This window comes from Lytechinus variegatus, chromosome 4 (genome assembly GCF_018143015.1).
Source record: "Lytechinus variegatus isolate NC3 chromosome 4, Lvar_3.0, whole genome shotgun sequence".
NCBI lineage: Eukaryota > Metazoa > Echinodermata > Echinoidea > Temnopleuroida > Toxopneustidae > Lytechinus > Lytechinus variegatus.
In genome coordinates this window covers 9958867-9985963 of record NC_054743.1, presented here as the reverse complement: position 1 = coordinate 9985963, position 27097 = coordinate 9958867, and the positions used below count along the sequence as shown (strand labels likewise).

At 36.4% G+C, this 27097-nt stretch overlaps 1 protein-coding gene across 1 annotated transcript; it reads left to right on the top strand.

The window, feature by feature from the left end:
* On the top strand, nucleotides 1–25853 carry LOC121413339 (centrosomal protein of 85 kDa-like). Its single transcript, XM_041606124.1, has 13 exons — nucleotides 1–1373; nucleotides 10942–11367; nucleotides 15847–15951; nucleotides 16681–17383; nucleotides 18193–18310; nucleotides 19453–19547; nucleotides 20569–20626; nucleotides 21229–21381; nucleotides 21769–21923; nucleotides 22425–22575; nucleotides 22879–23049; nucleotides 23912–24131; nucleotides 25241–25853. The coding sequence occupies exons 2-13, from the start codon at nucleotides 11094–11096 to the stop codon at nucleotides 25411–25413; spliced, it is 2376 nt and encodes a 791-aa protein (XP_041462058.1). The 5' UTR covers nucleotides 1–1373; nucleotides 10942–11093; the 3' UTR covers nucleotides 25414–25853.
* Nucleotides 25854–27097: the final 1244 nt, after the last annotated feature.

Genomic DNA, 27097 nt, shown 5'->3' with positions numbered 1-27097 from the left:
ATTTTTTTTACGGTAACTTTCATTTTAGTTTCCTATTTCATCATCAGTTTATATCTTGATTGTTTCATGTTACTACATATTTTATGATTGATATAAATTGAATTAGACTGAACTAGTTTATATCCTTCACACCATAAAAGAGACATGTAAATTGGGGGGATTTACCAAACTAAAGATGGGCTTTTAATAGCATCCTGCATCAGAGCACCAAGTATTAATTTGACACAAGTGATTAATTATTTCAAGCTAAAAGTCCTGGGACTATGAGGTTATCGGGCTTCACTACCTTTATCAAAGTGCAACAAGTGGACATTTCAAACAATTAAAAACTCTTGATGCAAGATCCCCTGTTCTTGACGAGCACATCCAAACAAAGACCCCTTCACCTCAAACCTGCTATAAGAACCAGGTTATGCAATGTCTCCATTGTTTGATCAGCAAGGAACTGATGAACAGTTATAATCATATAGCGCTGTGTTGTTGAGTGTTCTTGAAGAGTTTGGTTATTAAATGTTTGCTCTCCGACTAAACTTTTTAAGCTAGTGCATGGATGGGGCTTTACTCGAAATATTCACATTTACACCCACCCTAATAGAAAAATATTGAATAAATGGCAATAAATGCATCACAATCATGAAATGAAATCGGTACATACATGTCTTTTGAGGAAGATCTAGGTCCACTGGACATTTAGAATATGATTAGGAATTTTTGCCTTTTTAAGAAATATGCATGTGCCAGCCTGAACTGGGTAAAGTTCTTGTTGTTTAAGCTGACTTCTATTTCTCTTTTGTCTATTATTGCAAAGGGTGCACAAAATACTTCATTTCTTATATTGTTTTGTAATTTTGCCTTCACTCTGCATACATGTACATCTCTGTGACCTTGGATAAATAAATCTTTTGGAAAGCTCTGATAATACTGAAAATCATCTTCTAATTTACAGGTATTTATTTGTTAGGATATTAAAGAAAAACAACATGATTTTACACTGACAGAATACCTGCTGTTTTGGGGTTTAATTTATCTGGGTAGCACCTTAGTGCTTTGCTTTGACACTGACTATGAAAACACCATTAATTTTTCTGATCTGGCAGGTGTAAATGTGCAATCTTTTCTTTACACTCTTGAACACACTAAGCTATCTCTGTTATGCAAATAGCATAGACAGCTAAGTCCGCTCTTTTTTACTGGTGCTTTCATGGTTCAATTAGAGCTTGTGTCTCCCTCTCTCTAGTCACGCAAGGCCAGTGATTTTCATCTGCAATAGAGATTGGATATATACTGAGGAATATCAAAGCTAAAAGATGATCTTTCCAGAAAGTTGTGATGGTTGGATCGGTGACAGGATTGATTATCGGGAGAATTCCACAGTGGGTCTACAGTACTTCTTAAAATTCAAATTTGATACTGACTTGTATTGGATTAGCTTCGGGAATATTAGCTTTTTACTAGTAATTGGATTTTCATTCGATAGGGGTTACAAACATGTACAGTGTACATTGGAGACGTGGTACTGTGTACATGTATGTCTTGTCCTCACTGGAGCATCCTGACTGAAATCTTTAATTTGCATATTTCATTGCTGAAACCATTTTTTTTTTAATGTTTGAGGAATATATCCTGTGATATTAGACTTTGTTTACATACTCGGTCATCTTCCATTGGTATCAGGGCTCGTTTCTACAAATCCAAATATTTGATTTTGATCATAGGTTTTGATGAACATTTGATTGTTTTTAAAGAAAGTGGTGTTTGAAAATATTTCAATCTACCAGTACCAATATTTACTGGTTATTTTGCCTTTGGTCTTCTATTTTTCCCCTCTTCTATTATTCCCCTCCTTTGTTCCTCTCTCTGTGTTTTTCTTTAATGAATTTGCATATTTCAAGATACAGTATGTGTAATATAAATGTCTTGAAGAATTTTAGCCTGTGTAGTTAATTTGCAAAATATATATGCTTTTGTTCTTCTTAGCAGAATTAAATACCATTTTTTAATTTATATCATTCTGTCACATAAATTATAAAGTTGTCCTTTTTATTGAGTACCTACATTGCTACAGTGTAGGCTAATCTATTTGAGAAAAAAAGTTGATCTCTGGAGAATATTACAGTCAAAATTAATAAAGGTTTTTTTTCCAATTTACCAAGTCACTTGTTATGATGTGGCAATGAGTGGGAGTACTACAGTATAACCCTTGAGTCACCCATCTTGGATGGTACTCTCTTTTATAGTACCAATGACACATTCAGGGGTGTTGTCTCTCCTCCCGCCCCCAGTGGGATCAGTGATCTCATCCTCTTCACTCCTTTTCGCAATCTATATTTCATTAATATCCAACTTATTTTCTCCCCGATCGAGTTTAGAGCATGCTTTTAGGCGTATCATTGCTCCATGTTCATCTGTTTCCATTAGTTTATCCGGTGATGCATTGGTGCGTAGATGAGAGAGCGTGAGTCATGTTTGTAGATGCCATTCACCTAGATTTCTTACTTCATAAAGGATGGCATGCAGTCAAGTGTCCACTTTGTAATTGTTTTTGCGTTGACCAGTGCAGGTTGTCTCAAATTTTGTCCTCAGGTCTACCTTTATTTGTTGTGTACTGATCTAATAATAGGCAATAAAACTGGAAATTATTAACCTGGATGTTACTGCATTGTGGATAAGTGTTTGGATCATTATTGCGTCCAGAGCTGTGTTGAAGAGGATATGATTTGTAAAGTTTTGGATTGGATTACGGTTTGCTTTGAGATGGAAAGAAACCACAGCAAATGCGATATGGATGGAGCAACGTATGATTTCAGAATATAGGAAATTATTATGTACCTTGATGATAATTTTGGATTAATATTGTGTGGAAGAGGGTACATGTATGCAGTACATTTTTATATTTAAGTTTTGGATATTGTAGTTTGTTATGAATGGAATATGTATTTATACCAAGGAGGATACAGATTGAAAGTGGGATTCTATTTAAAGATGAGATTGTCAGAATATATTTTGTTCTTAAGCTTTTAATATCTGGTGGTAATTTAAAAGAGAGACTCAGTCTGTCTCTCAGTTTCTTTACTCAGGGTTCCCAGCCCATCAGGGAAATCAGGGAAAATTATTTTACTTTTTTCCAGTCAGGGAAAAATCAGGGAATACCTCAAATGAGAGAAAAATGCCTCAAATGACGGAAAAATTAAGGATTTTTGATTGGTCAGACTGTTATATTTTGTCAGAATGTTACATTTCGTTGCATAAGTATCAAAAGAACAACCACTGAATGAATGGTTATGGTGGTACTAATTAGTTTTACATTATTGTTTTTATACTGAAAATTCATGTAATTCACTGCGACAACTTTGAAAACATGTGAAACTGGGAATGGGTTTGAATAATTATCAAGGAATTTTAATTGTCATTAGGGAAAATCAGGGAATTTTGTTTTCTTGAAAAGCTGGTAACCCTGTAACTACTCTGAGTGATTTGTTTTTCACCAGGATGATCAGTAAATTTAATTTTGAATTCTGCTTGTGGTGCATTTATATCTTACTGATATCAATATCAGTAGTTTACATGATTCCAAGTTGTTAAATTTAAGATATTTTGGTGAAAACATGCTGTAAGATACTACATACCTCATTCAGATTTGATGGGTAACACTTCAAGATATTAAAGTCAAAGTGTGAAAAAACTGTACTGATATTTACAACGTTACCCCATTTCCTGACTTGAATGTCAATACATCATACCTACATGTAGTCTGATATTTGTGAATTAATTGAGATATTTTGATGATCCATTTAGATAATGAAAATTTTACATTTTATTATATTTATTTGGAGCCCCTGTGTACATTAGCAACTCATTACTGCCTAATTTGATCTATGCTGAAACTGAAAAGCAATTATCTCTAGCCTCTATGGGGACTTTGCGATAATTGTATCACTCCGTTGCTTAGCAACAAGAGTTTGCTGCATGCATCGTTTTCAGGGAGTCTATAAATTTCAGAGTTATTAAAGGCCAATTTTGTTAGGGAACATGTGCATACCATCTGCAGTGTAGCTTATCTTATTTATGAATATTCCATAAACTGGCTGGTTTAACCATCAATCGTATGACTCATCTTATATACAAGAAAAAGAAACACTAAAATCCTTGATACATGATTTGTCATTTTAATACTAGACAAGATGGTATTAAAGGGATATTTTTACTTTGATATATAAAAATGCATAATAATTTAGACTAGAGTGAAATTCATTCCGATTTTATATATTGATTTGAATTGAATTATGATTCAGCACTTTATCTCATCTATTTGTACATATTTTATTTTATTAGATTTAGATTAAATTTTCAATTTTTTTTATATGTTTTCTCATTAGACAATTGGTATTGATTGCTTAATTTTCTCCTTTCTTTTGTCTTGAATACCTGGTTATACATGTATGTACATACATGAATAGCTATATAATGGCTCTTTTATTTGAATTGTTCGCTTTGCGATGAAAAAATATACATGTACACTATACACAACAACCATATGGTTTAGATTATGACATTGGGAAAATAAAACAGAATCCTTAGATACAGTACTATTGTTGCATTAGAAATATGGTTATGGAATTTTGAGGGTTGAAAATCAATTATATCCAGCTTTCCCTGCAGGCTCTCCATTAGAAACAGCTGCTCAAATTCTGACCGTGAGACATCTCCCTTGTGCAATGTAATAATATCCCACAAAGCAATATGTTTTCATACAGCAACACATCAGTCTTATGATGATTGTTGTACATGCAATACTCTGGATCTGTATGACATGTGTTCATCATCTTCAATGTATCATATCAATCGTTTTAAGCTTAATGTACATGGAAAATAACTGTTTATGAAAATGTTTTCTCTTGTGAATTGGATGCAGGACAGTAGAAGCGCAATTTGAATTATCTGATGATTTATTTTTTTATTGTCTGAGATGGTTTGATATGGATTCATTTTAAAGCACCATTTGTAGATGTGAATTTCATTTTGAGGAAAACAGGATACACAAATTCATTTGTGGATTGGATGTGCAGAAATGCATTTTGGAACCTTCTATTGCATGAATATGAGACAAGCGGAGCCCGGTGTTGGCTCAGTCGGTAACGCGTCTGCCCGTCGAACCAAAGATCGTGGGTTCGAGTCCACCCTGGGTGGATGACTGAAGCCAGTGCGTTGTGTGTAAACGTCTCTCCCATGTTTCATAGATGCAGGCTATGTTACAATGGAAAACACTCCGTCCCTCGGATAGGACGTTAAATGGAGGCCCCGTGTAGAGGAGAGTCACCATCTTTGCACGTTAAGAACCCACTGCACTATTTGTATAAGAGTAGGGGGAAACCCCGGTGTAGTGGTCCACCTGCATTCCCCCCCAATCAGTTATATCGGGAGGAGAGACCTGCGGGTCATAGTGATTCAGTTCGCTTTTCGCCTCCCAGGCACAGGTGACGCCAAACAAATAATAATAATAATAACAAGTGGTATGAATTGTTTGATAATCTTCACAAGTGACAAGTGTCACCTGTATGTGTACTAATATACTAGAGATCCGAGATGTCATTCCTTGTGAATCATTTGGATTTAGAGTTAAATTGGATGCAGATTTTTAACCGTTAACACAGTGAGAGCTTCAAATTTGATTGGACTGATTTTGGGTTTTTTTTGTTTTGTTTTACACTGTATTTTCAGCTCTGTCTTTGCACTTGTCCCACATTTCTTATTTCATGGTTGTCAGGGTTTAGCTCAGCTCTGATAGCTCTACCTCGTATTTAATACAGGAAAGGTACTCTTCCAGATCCAGGATAATTGTGTAACTGTTTTTTATAAAAACTATTACAATAGCAGAAAGGAGAAGCCTTTGAAAAGCGAATTCATTAGGTGGTTTCAGACCGCCTCGAAGTTCGCCAGTTCCAGGTATTCTCTGATCGGGAAATTTACCCCGATCAGAAAATACCAGGTATTTTGGTAATGTGAAAGCAAACTACGCGTAATCTCCCCGAAAGAAAATACCCGCTAAATAGTAGGTACTTGGCGAAATTACGAGAACTTTCGTGGGGATTTTTCCAAGGTCGCAGGTATTTTGGCGATGTGAAAGCAAATTACGGGAACTTTTATCCCAGCGTGTCGTTGGGCGCGGCGGCGTGGGTGGCTGCTGGGCTAGAGATTTTGAATCTCCCGCCTTGCCTGCTTATCAGACCACACTGCGCATGCTCGTAACTTCGGGAACTTATCCCGAAGGATGTGTTTCGGGGCGGTGTGAATGCAGGAATAATTAACGGGTATTTTTTAGCCTTAAAAAGTTCTCGTAATTTAACGGGGATTCTTGTGATCGAGGCGGTTTGAAACCGCCTATTGATGATCAAGAATAAGATGGATTAAGAGGGATAAGTGATACCTGGTCTGATTTAAATTGATTAATCCCAGAGAGTCCCTTTCCAATGGATGAGATATAATAAATGAGAGAAGGGATTATCCCCCAGCCTCTTTTCAGGTCAATGGTTTGATCCTTCAAAATTCTTTGAAGTATAAAGCTGTCATCTGATAAAGACTTGCTTTCAGGTGAAAGCTGCTTCAATGACCTGAAGGTTGTACAGTTAGTCTTGTATCAATTTTTGTTTTCATTGAAGACTTGCAGAGAAAAGTTAATCTTTCTTTATGGCTGGGTGTATACAAGATTGGTTTTATCATATCCCTGGTTTTATTGTAGTCAATACAACCAATTCAATAAACTTGTAAGAATTGTGCTAAAGATTTCATATCATGTGTTGGCATTTTAAAATCAACCCTTCTGATAGTTTGAGAATGAGTCTTTAATAGCCTACTGATGATATGTGAGTTTTCAAGGGTTTTTATAGAATTTACAACAAATCAACAATTTTACAGAAATTTACAGAAAATAAACAAACTTGACAGAGACAAAATGGCATCAATTGGTTGTATTTTTATGATGTGAATATCAATGTGTCATATTAATAAAGACAAGAAGTACACAAGAGAAGAAGTATTTTCTTATTTAAAAATGTCAATTTTTATTATATTTTTGCAGGGAATCTAGGATATTTCCAGACTTCCTCTGTATTCTTTTTTATTATAAAAATGAAATCTTCACAATATGTGGCGCTGCTAATTGATTGACAATATTCGTAGACCTAACCAAGTGCACCCAATATTGAATATCTATAGTCATTGTACAGGTCCTTTTTGTTCTTCTTAGATTGGTCAAACCACAATTCTATTTTCAGCTCAAGTGAATTGTTAGAAACCAACAATCAATATTACCCTTCACTTTTGCATTGGTCATGGTTATTACAGAACTTGTATTGTTTGGTAATCAATGATCACAATTGACAAGTAATTTTTAGAATCTTGTTTGGAATGAAGTGAGGAAACGAAATCACCTCTGATTGCAGATGCTACGCATGCCTTTGATAGTTGATACTGCTGTAAGAAATTGTGAGAAGGAACTCATCTAAGTTTGGATACTGAATCAGTTGCTTCTTGTTGTTGTTTGTCTTTTAGATGCAACTTATATTTGCTGATTTTGCTCTTGGATATTTTGTTCTCTATAATTCTGAACTTGGAGAATGGAAAGATTCATCAATTATAAAAGCTGAACCATCCAGTAATCTGCTCGCTTCTTGTAATTTAATGCACAGTAAACTGAGATTTCTGCACTATGTGCATGATGGTTCATGATGGAATAGTATCCAGGAAAAGTTTTTTTTTTTTACTTTATTTGTTTTTTCCTTTATGGTGTAACGATTATCATCCTTCAAGCATCAAAGCAGATTTGGTTTGCTTATTCAAGAAGGTTACTCTTTATTGGGGCTATCTGTTTTTTATACATGTAGCTCCATGCTCTTACATGTAGCATGTTTTTAGCATACTGATGTTTCTGGTAGCTGTCAAGTGTGAAGAGCTTTTTTTAACAGGGGGGTGGGGGTAGAATTCTTCATGTATGAAGAAACTGTAAATGTGTTTGTGATACATGTATGTTGGATTTTATTGGACCCTGTTTGATTAATTTAATGACTTCCAAGCTTTTAACATATAGCTGAGATGTTGTTGATGATTATGTTGAAATCCTTTTCAATGTAGTGTTCTTGAGGGCACCCTACCATGATAAAATGTGTTGTCCATTTTATTGTGATTATGTGTTCTGAGGTCTAACTATAAATAATAAAAGGAAAGACTTTTCTGATATAACTTTCGAGGAATAGTTGCTTTGGTTTTTTAGCTCTTGTGTGTTGAGAATGTCTGTTTGTTTGAATAAACCTGATCGAGTTTGTTACTGTGGGCATATTATTTTGGAGAAGGTTTGAGGAGATGTCTGCATGATACAGTTCTAATGTTACCATGATTTCTAGAAGAAAACTGGATTTCTTTGATATTCTTCTTCTTAATCGTCAAAGTGCTCTGCAGCGTCCATGCACTGAATCTCGAATATTAGCTCTAAAAGGTAAGGGATACTTTACATAATTGTATTTGCATAAAGTTTCCTGTGATTCATCATTTGTCAACATGAGTCAGACATTTGATGGAAAAATCAAATTTTTATAATTCATGAAATTTTTCTCCCCTTTTCCCACTTCATGTACAGTATACTGTATGCAGTTTTCTTAGTATGGAGTCGATACTATATTTTGATAACATTAAAAAAATCATTCCAATACAAGTGTATACTCAACCTGCTTGACTGTTTTTTTATTGTCCCATTCTCTTTTGGCTAGCTCTGGAGTAACAGGCTAGATAAAATATATTGATCGGTATGCAGTTTTTTAATTAGCTGGTTTCGAAGACTGGCTAGTCAGACTCAGAGATAGAATCTCCTCTCCTTCACTCTAATACATTGTACACAGTCGCTGGTTTGTTAATTAAGAGAGCTTGATTAAAATCACACAGACTTGATAGGATAGTAATTGTCAGCTTGTAACTGTAAACATGCATTTATTTGTCATGGAAATAAAATTGTGTGATCAAAATTGCTTGATGCTGGTGGTGCAGAAATGAAAGGACTCAAAGCCAAAGAGGATGCATCAAAATATTGCATGGATTTTTTTGTTCATTCTGTGCTTTATGTGACTTTGTACATCGGGCAAGCCAGGTTAGATTTCATGGATTGAATTTATGATGTAGAGGATTTTGATCAGCTGTTTGTTTGATTGACAAATATCTTTGATGACATTGTAGGTTTAAAGACTGCATGAACCATACTGAATTTGGAGTAAAGAATCCTGATTTCTTACATTCAAAGCGCTTGTTTACATATACATGTACATCTGATTTCCTTTTAAAAAATATTTTTACTGTCTGTTCCAATAGATGGAAAATGTGATTCATTTCATATCTTTGAAAAAAATCATACCGAGTTGTCAATTAGAAAGGCTGGGAGGTCTGCATTTTGCACACAAAAAAGAGGAATAGAAGACCTTAAATTTGTCAATATATCAAGCACTATTGAGTTTGTAGATAGCTACAAAATTTTGAAGGATTTATTTCCCCCAGCAATCTGTAATTTAAATATAAAATGTAATTTTCCCAGAAGAACCACATTTCTTTACTGTTGATGTACTTTCGTTCTGTATTTTGAAATGTTCTGCAACTGAAAATTTGCATGGAAAATGCTGAAAAATAATACTTGATTAATATATACAGTATGCACATGAATATAATCAGGTAATTAACAGACTTTATTTAATTTTGCTTTTCTGAAAATAATTTGATTAAAAACGTTTTCACCTGTAAGTAATACAGTCAAAATTGAAATATAGAAAGAGTACTTATTTCCTTAATTTTCAGTAGATTTTCATATCTTGCTTGACTGATTCTATTGGCGATTTATTGGAAAGTGTCCGGAGTCTTCATGGTCAAAAGTTTTATCTATTCATGATAATCCACCTGTTTTCCTTTTCTTTAAAAAATTATATTCTTTGTTGGTTGGAAGATAAATTGCATTGAATGCATTTCCACTTTCAGATACTCTGTCTGGGAGAACAGGATGAAATATTTTCAGTGCCCATCTTTATACCTTTTAGGGGCATCAGGTAATTATCTAATCCATCACTCTGTGTGATTAATGTCAACAACTCATCATGTCCTATGTGCCTCTCTGGAAATTGATGAAATATCAAGGTCTACATTTTTGTTTGAGCTGTGCCGAGCTGTATTGTCATGTCTAATACTGTTCCGTGGAAATGGTTGAATGTGCTCAGGGCCTGACATCATCTGGTTGCTAGTGCAACAGGAATATATATATCCCAGATCTTGGTATCTCTTACCTCATCAAGTGTTATGTTCCTGTTTCATTAAAAGACCTTAACAAGTCGCAGTTTGTATTGCGTTTTACATTATTTTGAACGACATTCCATTTGACAGTTTGGGGTATATTTTGTTGGTGTGGCTGTAAGTAGCATTAGGGTTGATAAGATCTGTTACAGGCATAAATGAACATACATTGTAGTATGTACATACAGTACATGATGTTGTTGCTAGTATCTTGATATTGTTGTAGAGATCAGTATACTTCCTTTACTTCCTAGAAGTGTTTTCAGGAACTGTTTTTTTTTTATTTCAACTCTTCCTGTGACGTACATGCATTTCTTTGATTTAGGCTGCCTGTTAATATCTCTGACCCATTCAGAATTGGGGAGTGTTTTCACAATTTTATCGGTGATTTTTTTTCACTGAAACTGTTGTAAGCTACTGAAATCCTTGTATCTGATTGGTTTAGGGCAGATTTGTCAGTCACAGGGTACTTCATGAAAGAACCCTGTATGTTATTATGTCCTACATGTATGGCATGTTGGTACATGATTTTTAGGCTGATGACATCATCTAAATTAGATAGATAGATTTTCAATGGACTTTTTTTTTATAAAGTGACATGATGAAGAATTTATTTGCAAATCATAGGAATTGGAATATTTAATCCGAGAATAGAGCACTACAGTGTATTTAAACTGGCAGCAGCATTGGGATAACTTCACACAGTGAGCAGATTTAATAATCACGGTATCAACAATGTGAATAAGGGATTCAGCATTATATATAAATCGAACTACAACATGAGTGCAATAAAGAGAAAAATAGCGAGGAGGAAACACAGAGATGACTCGGATGTCTTTCTCGAAGACGACCATCGTAGAGACATTGATCGCGGTGAAAATAAAGGGTTTTTCCAAAAATACCTGAGTCGGTCACTTCAGAACCTGGATGATTTGTACTGTTTAGATGATGATGGTGAGGTGGAATTGGACAATGAATCGGTTATTTCGCTTCCATTAACGGCTACAACGGTCACAGACAATGAAGGGAGTGATTATGACCAACAGTTTGCAGGTAATTTCAAAGAATGTTTTGTTTGTTTATTTTTTTTTTGTACAAGTTGATATGCTCTCCTTTTGTGAGTTCATTGGGATGTTACTTTAGACTTTAATGGAAACCTACATGTAATCTCATTATTGCAATTTTAGTAAACAACTTTATGAGCAATTAAGATTCCATCATATTGTGATTTGATGCCAATGTAAAGTATGGCTGCAAAGTTTGCATTGATCCGAAACAGCTACAGTGTATATAATACTGAGATAAGCATTTATAAATGCAAAGTCCACATGATTATGACATGATTTCTTTTAAAAAAAATCACAGACGCTATGAGCAATACCATGGCAACATTTGTTTGCATCTCCTCATGTGCAAGAACCATGCATATCTTTGTTTGTTAATCACTGCACTGTTTACATTTTATCCAAAAGAAGTAGTATATATCTTAAATATGATGATCAGATAATACCAGCCATAGTTTATTTATTCAGACTTCAATGTCAATACTACTGACCTTTGATTCATGTCAGGATTATTCAATGAATGTTGACATTGAAAGATAGTCAAAACACAACCTGTAGTACATGTAATCAGACTTTCAACCCAGTGAAGAATCTTGAATGTTCATTGTTTAGAATCTCAAAATTCAAAATGCAAAACACTTGATGATATTAAAACCTTTTTTCTACATTTTTTTGCTGAAAGAGTATAGACACTTGTATATTTCAGTATTTGAAAGGAAATCTGCTTTTGTAATGACCATGTACATTTACAAGGGAATGTAATGATTAAAAAGGAAAATAATTGATTTCTTTGACTCATTAGACATACATGTATTGTACAGTAGAGAAATGAGGACTTCAATTTATACTCTGTCTGAGACAACATGTAACTCGTGGTCATGACTCATGAGCTCGCCCCCCAAAAAGGGTGGTGCTGTTACACATTTTCGCTTCGTGCTATAGTAATTCTTAATTATTTTCAAAACCATAGAAGCTATTCCAACATATTTAGTATCATTTTAAAGCTGAATTAATAATGCAATAGCCTGGAAAGTTTCATTGCTGTAGACTTTATAGAACTTGAGTTATAGCTCTCAAAAGTCAGGACACCAGAGGTGATGAGGGGTGGTGCCGGAAGCGGCGCTCCCGGAAGCGGCGCCGCCTGTACAAAGTCAATGGGAAAACGCAATTTTTGGTGCAATTTTTGGGAAAGCATCAATATTTTTGTCAAAACTTGGCCTAAACCTACAAACTTGGTATCAAATTGAAGCTAACATACTCTACTTTACTGTCTAATGATTGAAAAGTATGTTTTTCCATGTCATAGACCTGTGTGATTAGGTTGAAACATAAAAATCTGATAAATTTGCAATGTCTTAATTTTGACATTTTTTCCAGATTGACACATATTTGAATGACAGTTATTGTTAGCACTAAACTTGCATCAATTACAAAAAAAACAACTTCCTACAATTCTGAGGGGATGAAAATACTGGTCAGTATTAAGGCAAATCATCCAAATTATTAACTGACAAAGGTCAATGACCTTCAAGCATTCAGAAAATGTGTTATGAATTTTAGAAAGTTTAGCATTGTTTTCTTAAAAGCACCAAGTTTGTACATCTTCACTGATGTCTTATTACACATTCATGTATACATATTTCACTAAATACACACACTGACATTAAACAATAAGTGTCTGTGTGAAATGGTCAAATGGACTGTACTATATTTTGGCTTTGAACTCATCAAAACCCGCCATGGCTTTAAACTATCAAACACAGACTATGTGGATATAATACGTGCAATTGCACTTTAGAAACTTCTTTCATGAAGCTGCAGTAGTCATATAAATTTATGTATGTTTGTACATACAGCATCTGCAAACTTGTTTCAGTCTTTACTCCTGAACCTATAGACATTGTCTCTTGCATGTCATCATCACTTGGCAGATCATTGTAATAAGAGCCTCGGTATTAAGCAAATTGTGTAACTTACATTTCAATTGTTACTTTTCCTTTGAATTGTTTATGTACCTACATGTACCTTCAATTCATTTTAAAATGTTAATAACTTATAAATTCTGATGTACAAGTCAAAGAAAACCCAACAAATGTTGGTATTGCAAGCATTATAACACCTGATGTATAGTATATGATTCCTGAAACGCATGATTTTTGGGGGCTAAAGTCGGGGTCAATTTTCAGATCATTAATTGAACATGAACCCTACACAATTATATATTGTTAGAAAGGTCTGAATGTGTTCTGTCATAATATAGCATTATTTTTGTCATAGGGGTACTACACAAAATTTTATGACAAAAACCATGAGATTAAAAGAAATATCAGAATTTCCCTATTCAAGTCCATGTAAAACTGTTGCCTTACACCTAATGCTATTTTTGAGTGCAGATTTGGATTCCTTGTGCAATTTCCTTTCAGAAAATGTATACTTTTGCTATCATAGGGTGTATACTTTGTCAGATAAATGTTTTTAAAGTTGAAAGTGCGTTGCGAAAGCAAAAATCACCATGTAACGCAAAAGGGGGCGACCTCATGACGCATGACCTCATCTATAACGTAGCAATTGCACATGTATTCAATACTAGGATACTACCAAGATAGAAAATTTATATTAAACTTTGTGTACATGTTGTATATTGCTCAATTCACATGGGAATTTTCACATCCTTGTGTAGTATTTTTTAAAGTCTGTTTTGTGTAGGTGTAATTAAGCCTACAAACATCTGGTTGGAATATGAATTAAAAATACAGGCAATCAATACTAGTGTGGCAGATGAGAGGGCAAGGGATGAAGAGAACTATAGAAGAGAAAGAGGGAGAGAGAAAGGGAGTGTGTGAGTGAGAGATGGATAGGGGTGGGGGCTACACAGGCACACAGAGAAATATGTTGTTGATCTGCCTGTTTGCAGTAATTTCTATTTCTTCATAGAATTGTGCAATATGGAACACTGATAGATATTATGTAGCTGATTAAATTATTTGGATTTCAACAGGTATTTTGTTTTCATTGCTGTGATATTGCACAATTCAGAGATCATAATTCCATGATTTCCACCCACCTATATAATCATGAAGTATTATTCATACTGTATATTTCAATGAATAATACTTGGTAGTACAATTAGACGCCTGTTACATCTGAGAGATTCCCTACCTCGGGCCGGCCCGGGGCCTACCTCGGGTCGGAAAGAAATCAGATGTAAACATCCCAAACCTACCTCGGGCCACCTTTTAGCGAACCTACCCGAGACCACATCCAGAGGTAGTCTCGGGTAGGTATCGGGCCGGCCCCGGTCCACCGATTCGTAGATGTAAACACACACAAGCTTTCGAACCTATCTCGGTCCGTTCGCCAGCTGTCAAATTACGTCATAGCGCGCGCTATCCCCTCCCCAGCCCCGTCGTTCTTCGAATGTTTTTGCGACATGTGAATTGTGATTAAAGTCTTTGATTTGAGTGAAAAGAAGCATTTTAAACGTATCCTTTTCAAGTCGATCATATCTTCAACGACTGCTGGGATCATCAGCATTCTTTCAGAATCTCGGGTAACTTCAATTAACGCGCGCGAATTATTCGGAGCCTAAATCGAGAGCGCCTTTTAAAGGTGTCAGCAATCGGATGCCGCTCGAAACAGTACAGATAGGGCGAAAGGGAAGGAATGAACACTGATGTAAACAGACCACATTTCGGACTCGGTCCGTTCGCGAAGCTAATCCACCAATAATCCAGTCAAGGTTGCAAGTGGACTCGGTCGGGTCTCGGGTAGGAAACTTTCAGATGTAACAGAGGTCTTACTCATGGGGTTTCTTAGAAGTATAATGACAATCCCATGGTTGTTCTACCGCCAGCATAATGATAACTTGAGTCAGTGAGTGATCTATCATAATTGTCAGGAATCAGGATACGGATGGGCTTGATAATAATAATGAAGAGTAGTGCTGTCGTATGAACATGATTGTACAATTGGTTGTCAGGAAACTCTTGTTGAAAGAATGCATAGAGCGTCATCAATTTATGCAAAAGGTATTTACTTGTTATATTAGTGTTTTCTTCCAAATGTGTTATTGGAAATAATTGTATACTGTCAATTTATAAATTATGAGAAGACTCATGTGATCCTGATTTTCCTTCTAAATCTAATTTTGATGTTAACTTATTTTCCCCCATTTTCCACTCTATCCCTCTTTCCACTCCCTCTCTCTCCCCTTTCGCTTAATGTCACATTTTAATACTCTTCTTTTCTGCCCCATCACCCTCCTGTCTGCCCCCTTTCTGCCCCACCCCTCTGCCCCATGCCCTCTGCCTCCCTTTCCTCACTCCCGTGCCTGTCCCTACATGTTTCCCTCCCCCTCTCTACGCCAATTTTTTCTATACCTTCTTCCACCTGTCTCTACTTCCTCTCACTCCCCACCCCCTTCTCCCTCTACCACCCCCCTGTGCCACCCCTTCTTCCCCCTTTACAGAACCAACCCGCCAGCTGAAGGTAGCCCAGGTCCTGCCCAATAACAACCAGCTAGACAAGCCCAACCCTCACTCTCTGGGATCTAATGGACATGCTGGTAGATATGGTACATACTCACACATTTCCTCTGTATTATGTAATCAAATCGTTTACATTGGTTGTTCATGTCTGCTCATATACATGTAATATGATGTGAAATGTTTAACATTCAGACCACCTGCTAAATTCATCTCATGGAACAGTTTAATCTAAATACTGTATCCACCAGCAGATCAGATTGTAAAGGGAAATGCTTTACATAATTTTTTTAATTAGAAGTATGTTTGAACACTGGGGACCATTCTGTAAAACTGCTTTGAACATAATCACTGGAATGTGTATTTGTGTGAAAGGAGATGCCTCAATCTTCTATGGAGTGTTATCAAAGTAAGACTGATCTAACCTTTATCAAATTTTGACTTGTAATAAATTTTTCCATTCAAATGCCAGAGCGGCCAAGTAGTACTGATTTTCAGTATTGAGTACTGAAAAGTGAGAAAAATACTGATAGTTTGATGTAAAATACTGATTTCTAAAATTTCAGCTTTACGTGTTGTCCTATGGTATTTTTCGAAAATAATGATTTACTCACCGAAATACTGATTTTCAACTTTAAACATACTGAAATGTTCTTTTTCAGGTTGGCAGCTCTGAAATGCTTGTTAAACACCAAGAATTTTAATGAAGCTACAAGTTAAAAATCTACAAAATAAAGTGATTTAGATTCTGATTTGAAATTTCAAATTGAACAGGTAACTATGATTCACATTTATTTTTTTAATTCCTATGTGAACAGGGAACCACATCAGATCACCAGAGGGGGAAAGGCTGATGAGTCCAAGAGCTCGCATAGGTGATGGGAGTGAAGACGTCACAACCATGACAGACGGATACGATCCTGCCCTCGTTGATAACGATCTTAATATATCTAATCAGGATCAAGACAACATGTTCCATCCATTGGACTGGGACTACACTCTGAATGAGTCTAACATGGTTGCTGATACCACTTTAAAGGAAGTAAACCCTTCTCACCGCTCGCCGAAATCTCATTCTCAACTCTCCTCGTACTCCAAGGTTTCTCACCATCCGTTAAACAAGAGCCCTCGTCAGCACGGTGCGTTTGGAGATATCGGCTACGGCCCCCCGGACTATACCGCGTATCCTGGATCTTCGGATTTGGGTCTTGGTTCCAGGAGTGCTGGAAACCCAGTTCCGTTCCACACCAAAATGAACTTGACTCAGTGGCAGCAGAATTTAGACTCTCATTTCGGTCTCCAGCAACAGATGCAGCACCTCCAACTCAATACTGGTTACCACCCCTCTGGTAGGAGTGGAACAGGCCATGATATGCATGTACATGGTGCTGGGATGGGGTATCCTGTGGGGGATTCCAATTTTAGTTTTGGGCCTGTGAGGGGTTCAGAGTCAACGAATTTGGAGGGACTGATTCGAGCCAAGGAAAATATGCTTCATGAGAGAAATATCATTATTGAGAGGTGAGAATATATAGTTTGTAAGTCCTAGAAAAGTTCGAAGTAGTAATTGATGAATTAAATAGAGAATCTGATTGAGCACCCAACAACAGCTAGTAAACATGAAATGTTAATTGTAATTTACTTTTTTTCTGCAGAAAAAGATTGTATATAAAATATTCATACAATTCTGTTATTTATTTCCATAATTTATTTTATTTTTCGAAATAGACATGAAATGATATACTCCAAAAATTTGCTTTGCCAAATTGATCGTGGGCCCGGCAGCCACTGTGCAGCGCCAGATCGACGAGGCTCTATCCCTTTAATCGTTGAATGCCAAACAGGGTAGCAGCAACTCCCATCTTTTAATGTCTTGTGGTCTGATGCGGCCGGGGTTTGAACCCCCGACCTGCCGGTTGTGAGACGGACGCTCTACCAACTGAGCCAACACACTGGTCTTAGATATAAAAGCAACACGGTCAAATGTCAATGCCATTACATCAAAATCAGCCTCAGTGGCAATGTTGTTTGATGTCTATATATCTTTCTGTCTGTCTATCCCAAAAGTGGAGACTACCCCCTTTATTTTGTTTATTATGAATTATTTAAGTATTTCATTATGATACAAAAATTAGAAGATACAATATTAGTTCTTGGTGAATGGGGTTTAGTGACTTTCTTGACTTTAAGATGTGTTTACAATTGATTGGAACAGTCACAAACTAATTTTACCCTGCTAGAAAATCCATTATTAGTACATGGGGATGTGTTTTTCATGACTTTCTTGACTCTGAGACTTCCTGTTACAAATGTATATCATCCGTTTGCAGGCAAAAGTTAGAGATTGCACACCTGAGGAAACAGAATAATGAACAAGAGAACATTGCTAGGCAACGCATCTATACAAGATCAAGGGATGAAGGAGATATGCTCTTTCTGAAGATGCAGGTTGGAATATTTACATCTAAATTCTATTGAGAGGAGAAAGCTATAGAAATATGTTTGAAAGTTTTTGGATTTGGTATTCATTATATTCAGTTCTTGTACTATTTAACATCTGTAGGCACTTCCAAAGGGTCTTGAATATTGTTACCCTTGATTTAGCCCAGCAAATTTACAAACTTATATTCAGGGATGCCAGTTTTCAAGCAAAAGCCTGAATTCAGGCTCTGGCAATTTATTTTCAGTCCCGGGGGGGCCACTTCCATTCACGAGTGGATACCATGCGCGACCATGGGGTCTCGAAAAGCACCCTAAACACGTAATTTCCATATTCTGAAAATGCACCCCTTAACAAGTATTGGCGTGTGAAACCCTACCCTTAACAAGTACTGGAAACAAAACGATACTCTTGGCAAATATTCCCTGAAATGAACCCCTAAACAAGTACAGCAATGTTTTATTGTTACTGGTCCTTTGGTTGTCGGCTTTAACTTATTTAATTTAGTACGACCCCACCTTCTACACCTCGCGCAAATAGGACTCTAAACACGTAGTGTTGGGGCAAAAAGGACATCCTTTATAAAACATTTTAATTTTGTTTTATCATCCCCGCAAATTCGACCCTAAACACGTAATTTTACTAGCGAAATAGATACCCTTTTTCCATTATTTTTGTGTTTTTGACACCCTTTTCACGTTACGTACGTAACGTGCCCTATCGTGAAAAGGACATCCTTTTTACGTGTTTTTTTGGTCGCGCATGGTATCCACTCGTCAATGTAAGTGGCCCCCCCGGGTTTTCAGGCCATAGTTTTAGCATTTTTGTGTACAAAATATTGTATTTTAGGTGATTTTCAGGCCCTCTGAGCAATTCCAACTGACATCCCTCTTACAAACTAAAATAACATCTATTCAATAAAATGCATAATATCATGCAATCAAATGTAGAATTAGGAAACAGATTACAGTGAGTTTAGATAAAAATGGCATAAGAAAGAACAAAGAACCAACCCAACACCAGCAACAAGAATACAGGCAAGGGTGCTGGTTTTCCGACAATTATTGGAAATTGTCAGTGTAAGATACAAGCTTTATAAATAATATTTGAATTCATTGTCATTTTTCTGTCATTATCTCTCTCTACCCAGGAGTACCAGTATGAGATAGCATCATTGAGAGCTCAGCTGGCTGAGATATCTACTGCTAAACTGGCTGAAGGAGAGCAATTGAGCAGAAAATTAGGGTTAGCAAAGTTCTGCCAATTTTTCAGTAAAATCCCCCATATATTGAAATGTGCAACATAAAGTAAATTCATATTAAAAACTGCAGAAGAACGATAAGATGCAATATAGCACTGTCATAAAAAAATTCATTGACAGAACCTTCCTGTCATCCTGTGTGCCTTCTCTTATATGATGTGTTTTCCTAGTATTTAGGCCCTGTAGGGCAATTCAATGAAATATGTACGTCCAACCCCTTATATGTGGGACCTTCATGAAATTTTCTGTCTCTGATTTCTGGCTCTTTTGTCAGTCTGTAATGTTCTCTGGCTGAGATATCTACTGCTAAACTGGCTGAAGGAGAGCAACTAAGCAGAAAATTAGGGTTAGCAAAGTTCTGCCAATATTTCAGTAAAATCCCCCATATATTGAAATGTGCAACATAAAGTAAATTCATATTAAAAACTGCAGAAGAACGATAAGATGCAATATAGCACTGTCATAAAAAAATTCATTGACAGAACCTTCCTGTCATCCTGTGTGCCTTCTCTTATATGACATGTTTTCCTAGTATTTAGGCCCTGCAGGGCAATTCCATAAAATATGTACGTCCGACCCCCTATATATGGGACCTTCATGTAATTTTCAGTCTCTGATTTCTGGCTCTGTAATGTTCTCAAAGGGTCATGACTTGGTCAGTTTATGAAGTGAGGTAAGACTTGAGAAAAATGGGGGTCGGACGTACAAAAAGGTTGATCATTTTAATATGGAATTGCCCTGCATCATCTCATCCAGATTTGTGAGAAGTAGAATGCTAATTGCTTTTTTAGGTATTGTACCTCGGTCTTTAAAGAGAATTATAGTTTCATTGTAGCTTTTTGCCTTATTATTAGACCAAGTTAATAGTAGAAAAAGAAGGATTACATCCACTATGTAATCATGATGGTGTTTAATATACAATTACAACATATATGCTAGTAGACTGCATGTACGTGAATAAAAGCCCCATCTCAATGATTGAATTTTCTTTCTCTTCTTCCAAAGGGAGGTAGAGGAGTCACAAGTCACTAATGAAATGACCATCAATGACCTCAAAACAAAGGTATGTAATTTATTTAAGGTTTCTTAATGCTCCCAAGGAGTGGGGAACATGTTTACATTATGTGTTGGTTATTAGCGAGGATCTGATAATTTTTTATGCTGATTGCTGAGAAGCATAAATGCTTGTTGGTATTAAGCTACCCAAAGGACCAACAGCTGAAGGTCCTCTCCAAGGGACGTAGTAATGAGCAATATGCCTTTTTAAACGTAGAGCATTGATATATCAATCCTGGGAGTACTGCTCTAGCAAAGGAGCTATCAAGCCTTCATTGATGTAGTTTGTGTTTTATCCTAGCCAACTTTCTTCTCTTTTATATATATATTTTCCCATTTTCTGTCATTTAAAAATGAGGTTTTCACTAGTTTTATATTCAAGAGTAGTGTGAGGAAGGAAATTAATGCAAGTTTATCCTTATTTTCTTTATTTTTTTTCTTTACAGTTTATTGTGTTTCATATTTGGTGGTTTCTGCTAATTGAAGTAATACTGACACATCAAAAATATAATCATAGTAAATTTTGCACTTCAAAAATATTGCTGTCTACAAGTACATGCATATATTTTATCGATGACATTTTTTTCTCCATATTTTCAAATCCTCCAGTTGAAGCTGAAGGAAGCAGAGTTACAGGAGGTCAAAGGTCAACTGTTGCATAGCAAGAAGGACTATGAGAAGCTGAAGAAGAAACTAAGTAAGATTGAGAAATATATGCAGAACCTTCCAACAGCTGAGGAGTACAAAGAGAGCTGTGATACTATATCCTTTGACAAGGAGATCTATATTTTCTGTAGGAGGGGGAGGGGTGGGGATGGCAGATATGCTTCCCGCCTGTGTTTATTCCAAATTACCTTTCGTATTGAACCCACTAGTAATTTATGGGTGTATTTTTATTAATCTATTTTTTTTTTTTTTTATTGTTATCATCATCATCTTCATCATCATCATCATAATAATAATCATCATCATCATTATCATCATCATCACCATCATCATCACCATCATTTTTTTTGGGGGGGGCAAAATTACCCTCATCCACATTACATGAATAAATTATATGAATAAGAGGTGATGCCTTATGTCTATAGCAAAAACAGTTTTTCCATGCAAAAATTCAAACATTCCTTGACAAAATCTTTGATGCACATCCGGGATTTACGAGAGGAAGAAGAGTTGCTAAGGGAACGCATTGTCAGTCTGGAAGCATCTCTCTCTAAGGCTAAACAGAAAACTCACAGGAGCAAACAGGAATCATCAGACCTTGAGGAGAAGAATCTAAGTCAACAGATGGAGATAGAAAGGTATTTATTCTATACGGGTCTCTAGGGGTCAGTTTCATGGAACTGTTGCAAGTATTCAGTTCAAAGATATGCTACAGCAAAGTCTGTGGAATGTGCTGGAAGTTTATTTGATATAATTGGTTCCAAGGAATATGACCCCATAACAATTGCTACATGTACATGTATCTCTGTTTTATGGGTTTATAAGAACTTGGTTTACATGCAAATGGTCTACTTCTTAGATAGTCCATTATCACAATGGCTAAACCCATTTGGTCTATTATTTTAGTATAATGAATAATTTACTGTTTTGCAAGCTTTTTATCAATTCTCGTATTTGTGGGGCTATCAAATTTAAGTTCTAGAGCATCATGAAGGCAGCTGAAGCAACAGCACAATTGCACCTACAACTAAAGTATTACCGGTAGGTATGTTATAAAGGTGATGTATTTTAAAGAATACTGGTATGTCATTTTTATTTGAATTGATTACAACATCGGACATTTTCTTCCTGTTGTGCAGGATGAAGAAGGAGATGTCTAAGCTGCAGAAAGCATTAGGATCCAAAGAGACTGGTAACCCAACTGATCTTGAGCTGTGCAGTAGGGAAGATATTGAACAACTTAGGGAAGAGAACAGGAGACATTCTTCTAGTGTTGATCATTTGAAGAAGGTTTGTGCTTCTATATCCTCATGCAATCAAAAGCTAAATCAGTTTTCTTCCCCGGTTTCATGTGGTGAAGGAGTACTGTAAACATGAAAATTGTGAACCAGGAATTTATATTTTGGGCTTCCCATAATTCTAGCATTGTCTTTTGACATCGCCTTTCTAAATTTCAGAATATGGGCATATCCATGTAAGGTAAGGTATGCATTAAAAAAGCATAGCTTTAAGTATATGGCAAGCCATGTGAAAACAATTACAATATTGATTTTTAAATATAAATCATATTACTTTGTGTTACATCCCCCCCAGGTGATAGACAGCAAACATCATCATCTCCAGAAAGTTCAGAAAGAACACCAGAGGGCGCTAGATGAGATGGAATCACGTCTGATGCAGGAGGAAGGTGTCATCACAGCTCTCAGAGTTGAACTCAAGAATAAAGATTCTTCTATTCAAGACATGACCAGGTCTATGAAAGAGGTAAGCTTCCTTTCATTACCAATAATAAATGTTTTACTTGGAGGTTGTTCTTGTCTCGTATATTTTTCAGGAAATTCCCAGGTTTCTTGAAAAAGATCTAAAAAATTAGATTGATTACTGATTAGATTAGATTAAATAGGATTGGATGGGATGATAAGGTTTATATAACATAGAGGAGGATCTTTATAAGTATAAGTCTTTATAAGGACTCTTGGGATTAGCAAGAAATTTATCCACCTTGTGCTGCACTCAACCCTGGTGAGGTGAATGGGTACCCGGCAGGATTAATTCCTTGAATGCATGAGCGCTGAAAGGCAGCTCGAGTTATAGCCTGGGTAATAATAATAAATATAACATCGCTCCTCGGAATAGAATATTTCTAGATAGATGGCGCTATATAAATGCCTATTATTTTTATTATGGAATGGACAGAAGTTGATAAGAAATGAAAAATGAGGAGATTTAGTTGGCATTTATAGGTGAGAAAATGTTTGGTTCGACAGAGTGGAATTTGTGTGAGGTAGGTTGAACTCCTTTATACTGACTGCAAACCAGATGAGCTGTGATGACTTGGAACAGGAAAGTAGTAGCTGAGAAGAGGAGCCCATCATTATCAGCGGAACATTTCATGAAAGGATTTGTCTGGTGTTTCATCTGACAAAGTATGAGTTATCTGACAGTTTCCATAGGAACTGTGCTACTCAGCCAATCAAAATCAAGGATAGTTTTCAGATATGACAATTAGTTGGACAACAAATGTTGATGAAAAATTCTCTCAGAACCTCTTCTATGTTATAATGTAGATACCACCCTACATGCCTTCAAAGATCATTAAAGTTTCATGTGTTATCTGTTCTTGCAGCTTGCATCACAAAGCCAGGAGCTCTACGGCCACAACCTTTCCCTTCAGGAGAGCGTCCAGAGCCTTGAGAAGCAAGTCTCTTCAGACAAGGCTCGGTGTACCAGTCAGTTGGTCAAGGAGCTTAGTCAATGTGTACAAGAGCTACAGAGATTGGTAGAACTGATAAACCAACGGGCAGAGGGCCAGGAACCAAATGTCTCACTACTTCTGGGATTTAGACGTAAGTTGAACCTTGTCTGTAGTTGCATATTCCAGGAGGGGGAGGGGCATTCATAAAGCTGATCGTAAGTTAAGATCGACTTGATGAACGACTGGTAAACTTTCTTACGCGCTCAATAATCACAAATAAACATTTTATGGTCAACATCATTTACCATAAGAAAGGATCACCAGTCATTCTTATAGTCACTCTTAACTTACGAACAGCTTTATGTAACGGCCCCCAGGGGCCTCCGTTTCATAAATGACTTTCTATTATGGTAACTGCTGCAGTAACATGACTCAGCAGCCAATCACAATCTAGGTTTTCATTGTAGTTACCATAATGGAAAACTTCCCGTAATCAAATGGCTTTATGAAACAGGCCCAATCTTGGTCTCTTGTGCTTTAGGACACCTGCCAGTCAAGTATGTACACACGCTCTGTAGAATCAGTGCATGACTTGGACCCTTATACCCTTTATTCTACAATGAATCCATATACATTGTGGTTGAATGGACACCTATTTTACAGTGATGCCTTCAAGATTATATTCCAGGGTCCTGTATTCAATTGTTGAAAATAGTCTGAATGGTTACTTGCAAGTCTTCTTATTTTTGTTAAATATGTTAATGTAATTTTTTTTTCCTGTAATCCCTCCATCCCTCTGCTCCTCGGAATAGTTTACTAGATAGATGGCGCATGATAAATGCTTTGTTTGTTATTATTATAAGCTTTTTTTATACCTTCAAGCTTCAAGCAGGTTTGAAAAATAGTGCAAATGGATTTGATTACCTTTATATAAAGGAGGGACCTTCAATTCTATAATCCTTTCAGAAATATAAGCACTTTGATGAATACATTTAACCATCTCTGTATGTAACTCCATCTATAAGATATGCCAAAATGTTAGTGCCACATCTTTCCTGCAGAGAACTTGCAAGCGCTTTTTTGTTACTAATTCTCACTTGCATCATAGACGTACAATGGTGAATGGGTGAGAGCCTTTATGGAAAGACTTCTAGCATCTTAATAATTAGATTTCTGCTAAAAGACATGGCAGAGACTTTTGACATGGTGCCTAACATTTCCCATCTTTTTTATTTTTTCCCATTCTCACTTGAAACTCAGCATCTTCAGCGATGTCCTTCGATGTCGACGACGATGAAAAGGCTGGCAGTGAGGACATGATCCGAGCCATGCTGACACAGGTCCATAAGCTAAGGGGTGACATTGATCTCATACGAAGCCTCATCTCAGATAGATACGCAGAGGACGTCGGTGCAAGCTGCATCACGCAATGACGAAAACAGGACTAAAGTACTTGGCTGATTTTTTTTCTTCAAATGATTCCTTAACGGGATTTAATTGGAGTCTATGCATTCTAATTTGTATTCTGTGAGGAGACTATGTGGTGTTTTTGATATGGAACAAAGTTGGTACATTCCGAGAATTGCATTTTGAATAAGAAGCAGATAGAGATCAGCAGAAGATGTCAGTGCATCACACAATGAAGAACAGGAGACAAGGGTCTATCCGTTCTAATTGCCCTTCTTTTTGGAAATTGTGTGGTGTTTTTGATTGGGAAAAAAGATGGAACAGTCCTAGAAATGTTGGCGAATGAGAGGATACGATTTTGATTTTTTCCTTGACTTTCCCTGAACCAAGGGGATGTTCTACTCATCCCTTGCGGGTCGTATTTTGTAATCGACGTAAAAAGCAAAGTCAAATGAGGAAAACATGACAAAAAGTATATGCATTATAATTGGTCTCCTGTTAGAGATTGTGTGATATATTCTCTTTTTGATGTGGAACAAATATGGTACATTCCTCCAAATCAGATGTTGTTTGGAGGTTTGCATGGTGGCATGTACAATTGCTGATGTGGTTTACGGTACACCATGTGGAGTGTTATAGAAACAGTGGATAGAAGAAGAGAAGTGGATAGGAGAGAAAGTGGAGATTTGAGAGTAGAGTATTCTTTCTTGAAAATAGTCCTGAAAAGGACTGTAAACCAGAAGGAATGTTGAGTGAGAACAGCTTGAGTAGTAGAGCTGATGAGGAGATGCTGGCTTGAGTCGGCGAGTAGAGATGATGAGTAGTAGAGAAAGAATACTCTACTCTCAAATCTCCACTTTCTCGCCTATCCACTTCTTCTCTTCTATCCACTGTTTCTATAACACTCCACATGGTGTACCGTAAACCACATCAGCAATTATTCCTCCAAATGTTGGACAATAACAGGGTTCTCACAGTCATGGAAAATCCAGGAAAATTTGTGGTCATGGAAAGTCAGGGAATTTGGAAAATTTGTGAAAAGTCATAGAAAAGTCATGAAATGACTCTGCCTCTATTTACCTCTTGGCTATGGCAGCTTTCCAGTTTGTCGTGTCTCGCAACTCCCATACTCTGTGATCATACTCTTCTATTATAATTGATGTTCTTGCATTCCATTTTTCCCAGTTTTGTGACATCCCAACTCCCGGGATGTCATGGGAAGTCATGGAAAGCAACAATTTAGTCATGGAAAAGTCATGGAATTCTGCTTTCAAATTTATGTGGGAACCCTTGTCATATCAGGGAGGGGAGCTTAAGAGAACACCCTACCTGGTACGACTATCACAACAACTACATCAACAATACAAAACAGAAAAGAGACGAAAATAGAGACAAAATTTGTAAAGTTACCTTAACACTTCTTTTAATACGCAATGAGCGCCCCCATGCGCTGACAAATATCGCACATGTACATGACATACCTCCCCCCTTAAAAGAAGAAAGTTATAGCAATTTAACTTTCCTTCATTTAAAGAAGCATGTTGAAATAACATTATAACACTCAGAAGAACGAGTAATATGAAAACAAACACAATCCATCCAAGTGTGTAGTCAAGACGTATCATTATAAACCTTTACAAAAAGAGATGCAGAAAACTTCAGTCAATAACAAGCTGGTTTTACCTTTGGAATTCTAATATCACGCGAAAA

Excerpts from the sequence above, each read along its gene's own strand:
- LOC121413339 (XM_041606124.1), top strand. The coding sequence starts at position 11,094 with ATGAGTGCAATAAAGAGAAAAATAGCGAGGAGGAAACACAGAGATGAC. Across the intron at positions 19,548-20,568 it reads CAATTGAGCAGAAAATTAGG|GGAGGTAGAGGAGTCACAAG; the intron begins GTTAGCAAAGTT and ends CTTCTTCCAAAG. Across the intron at positions 22,576-22,878 it reads GTGTTGATCATTTGAAGAAG|GTGATAGACAGCAAACATCA; the intron begins GTTTGTGCTTCT and ends CATCCCCCCCAG.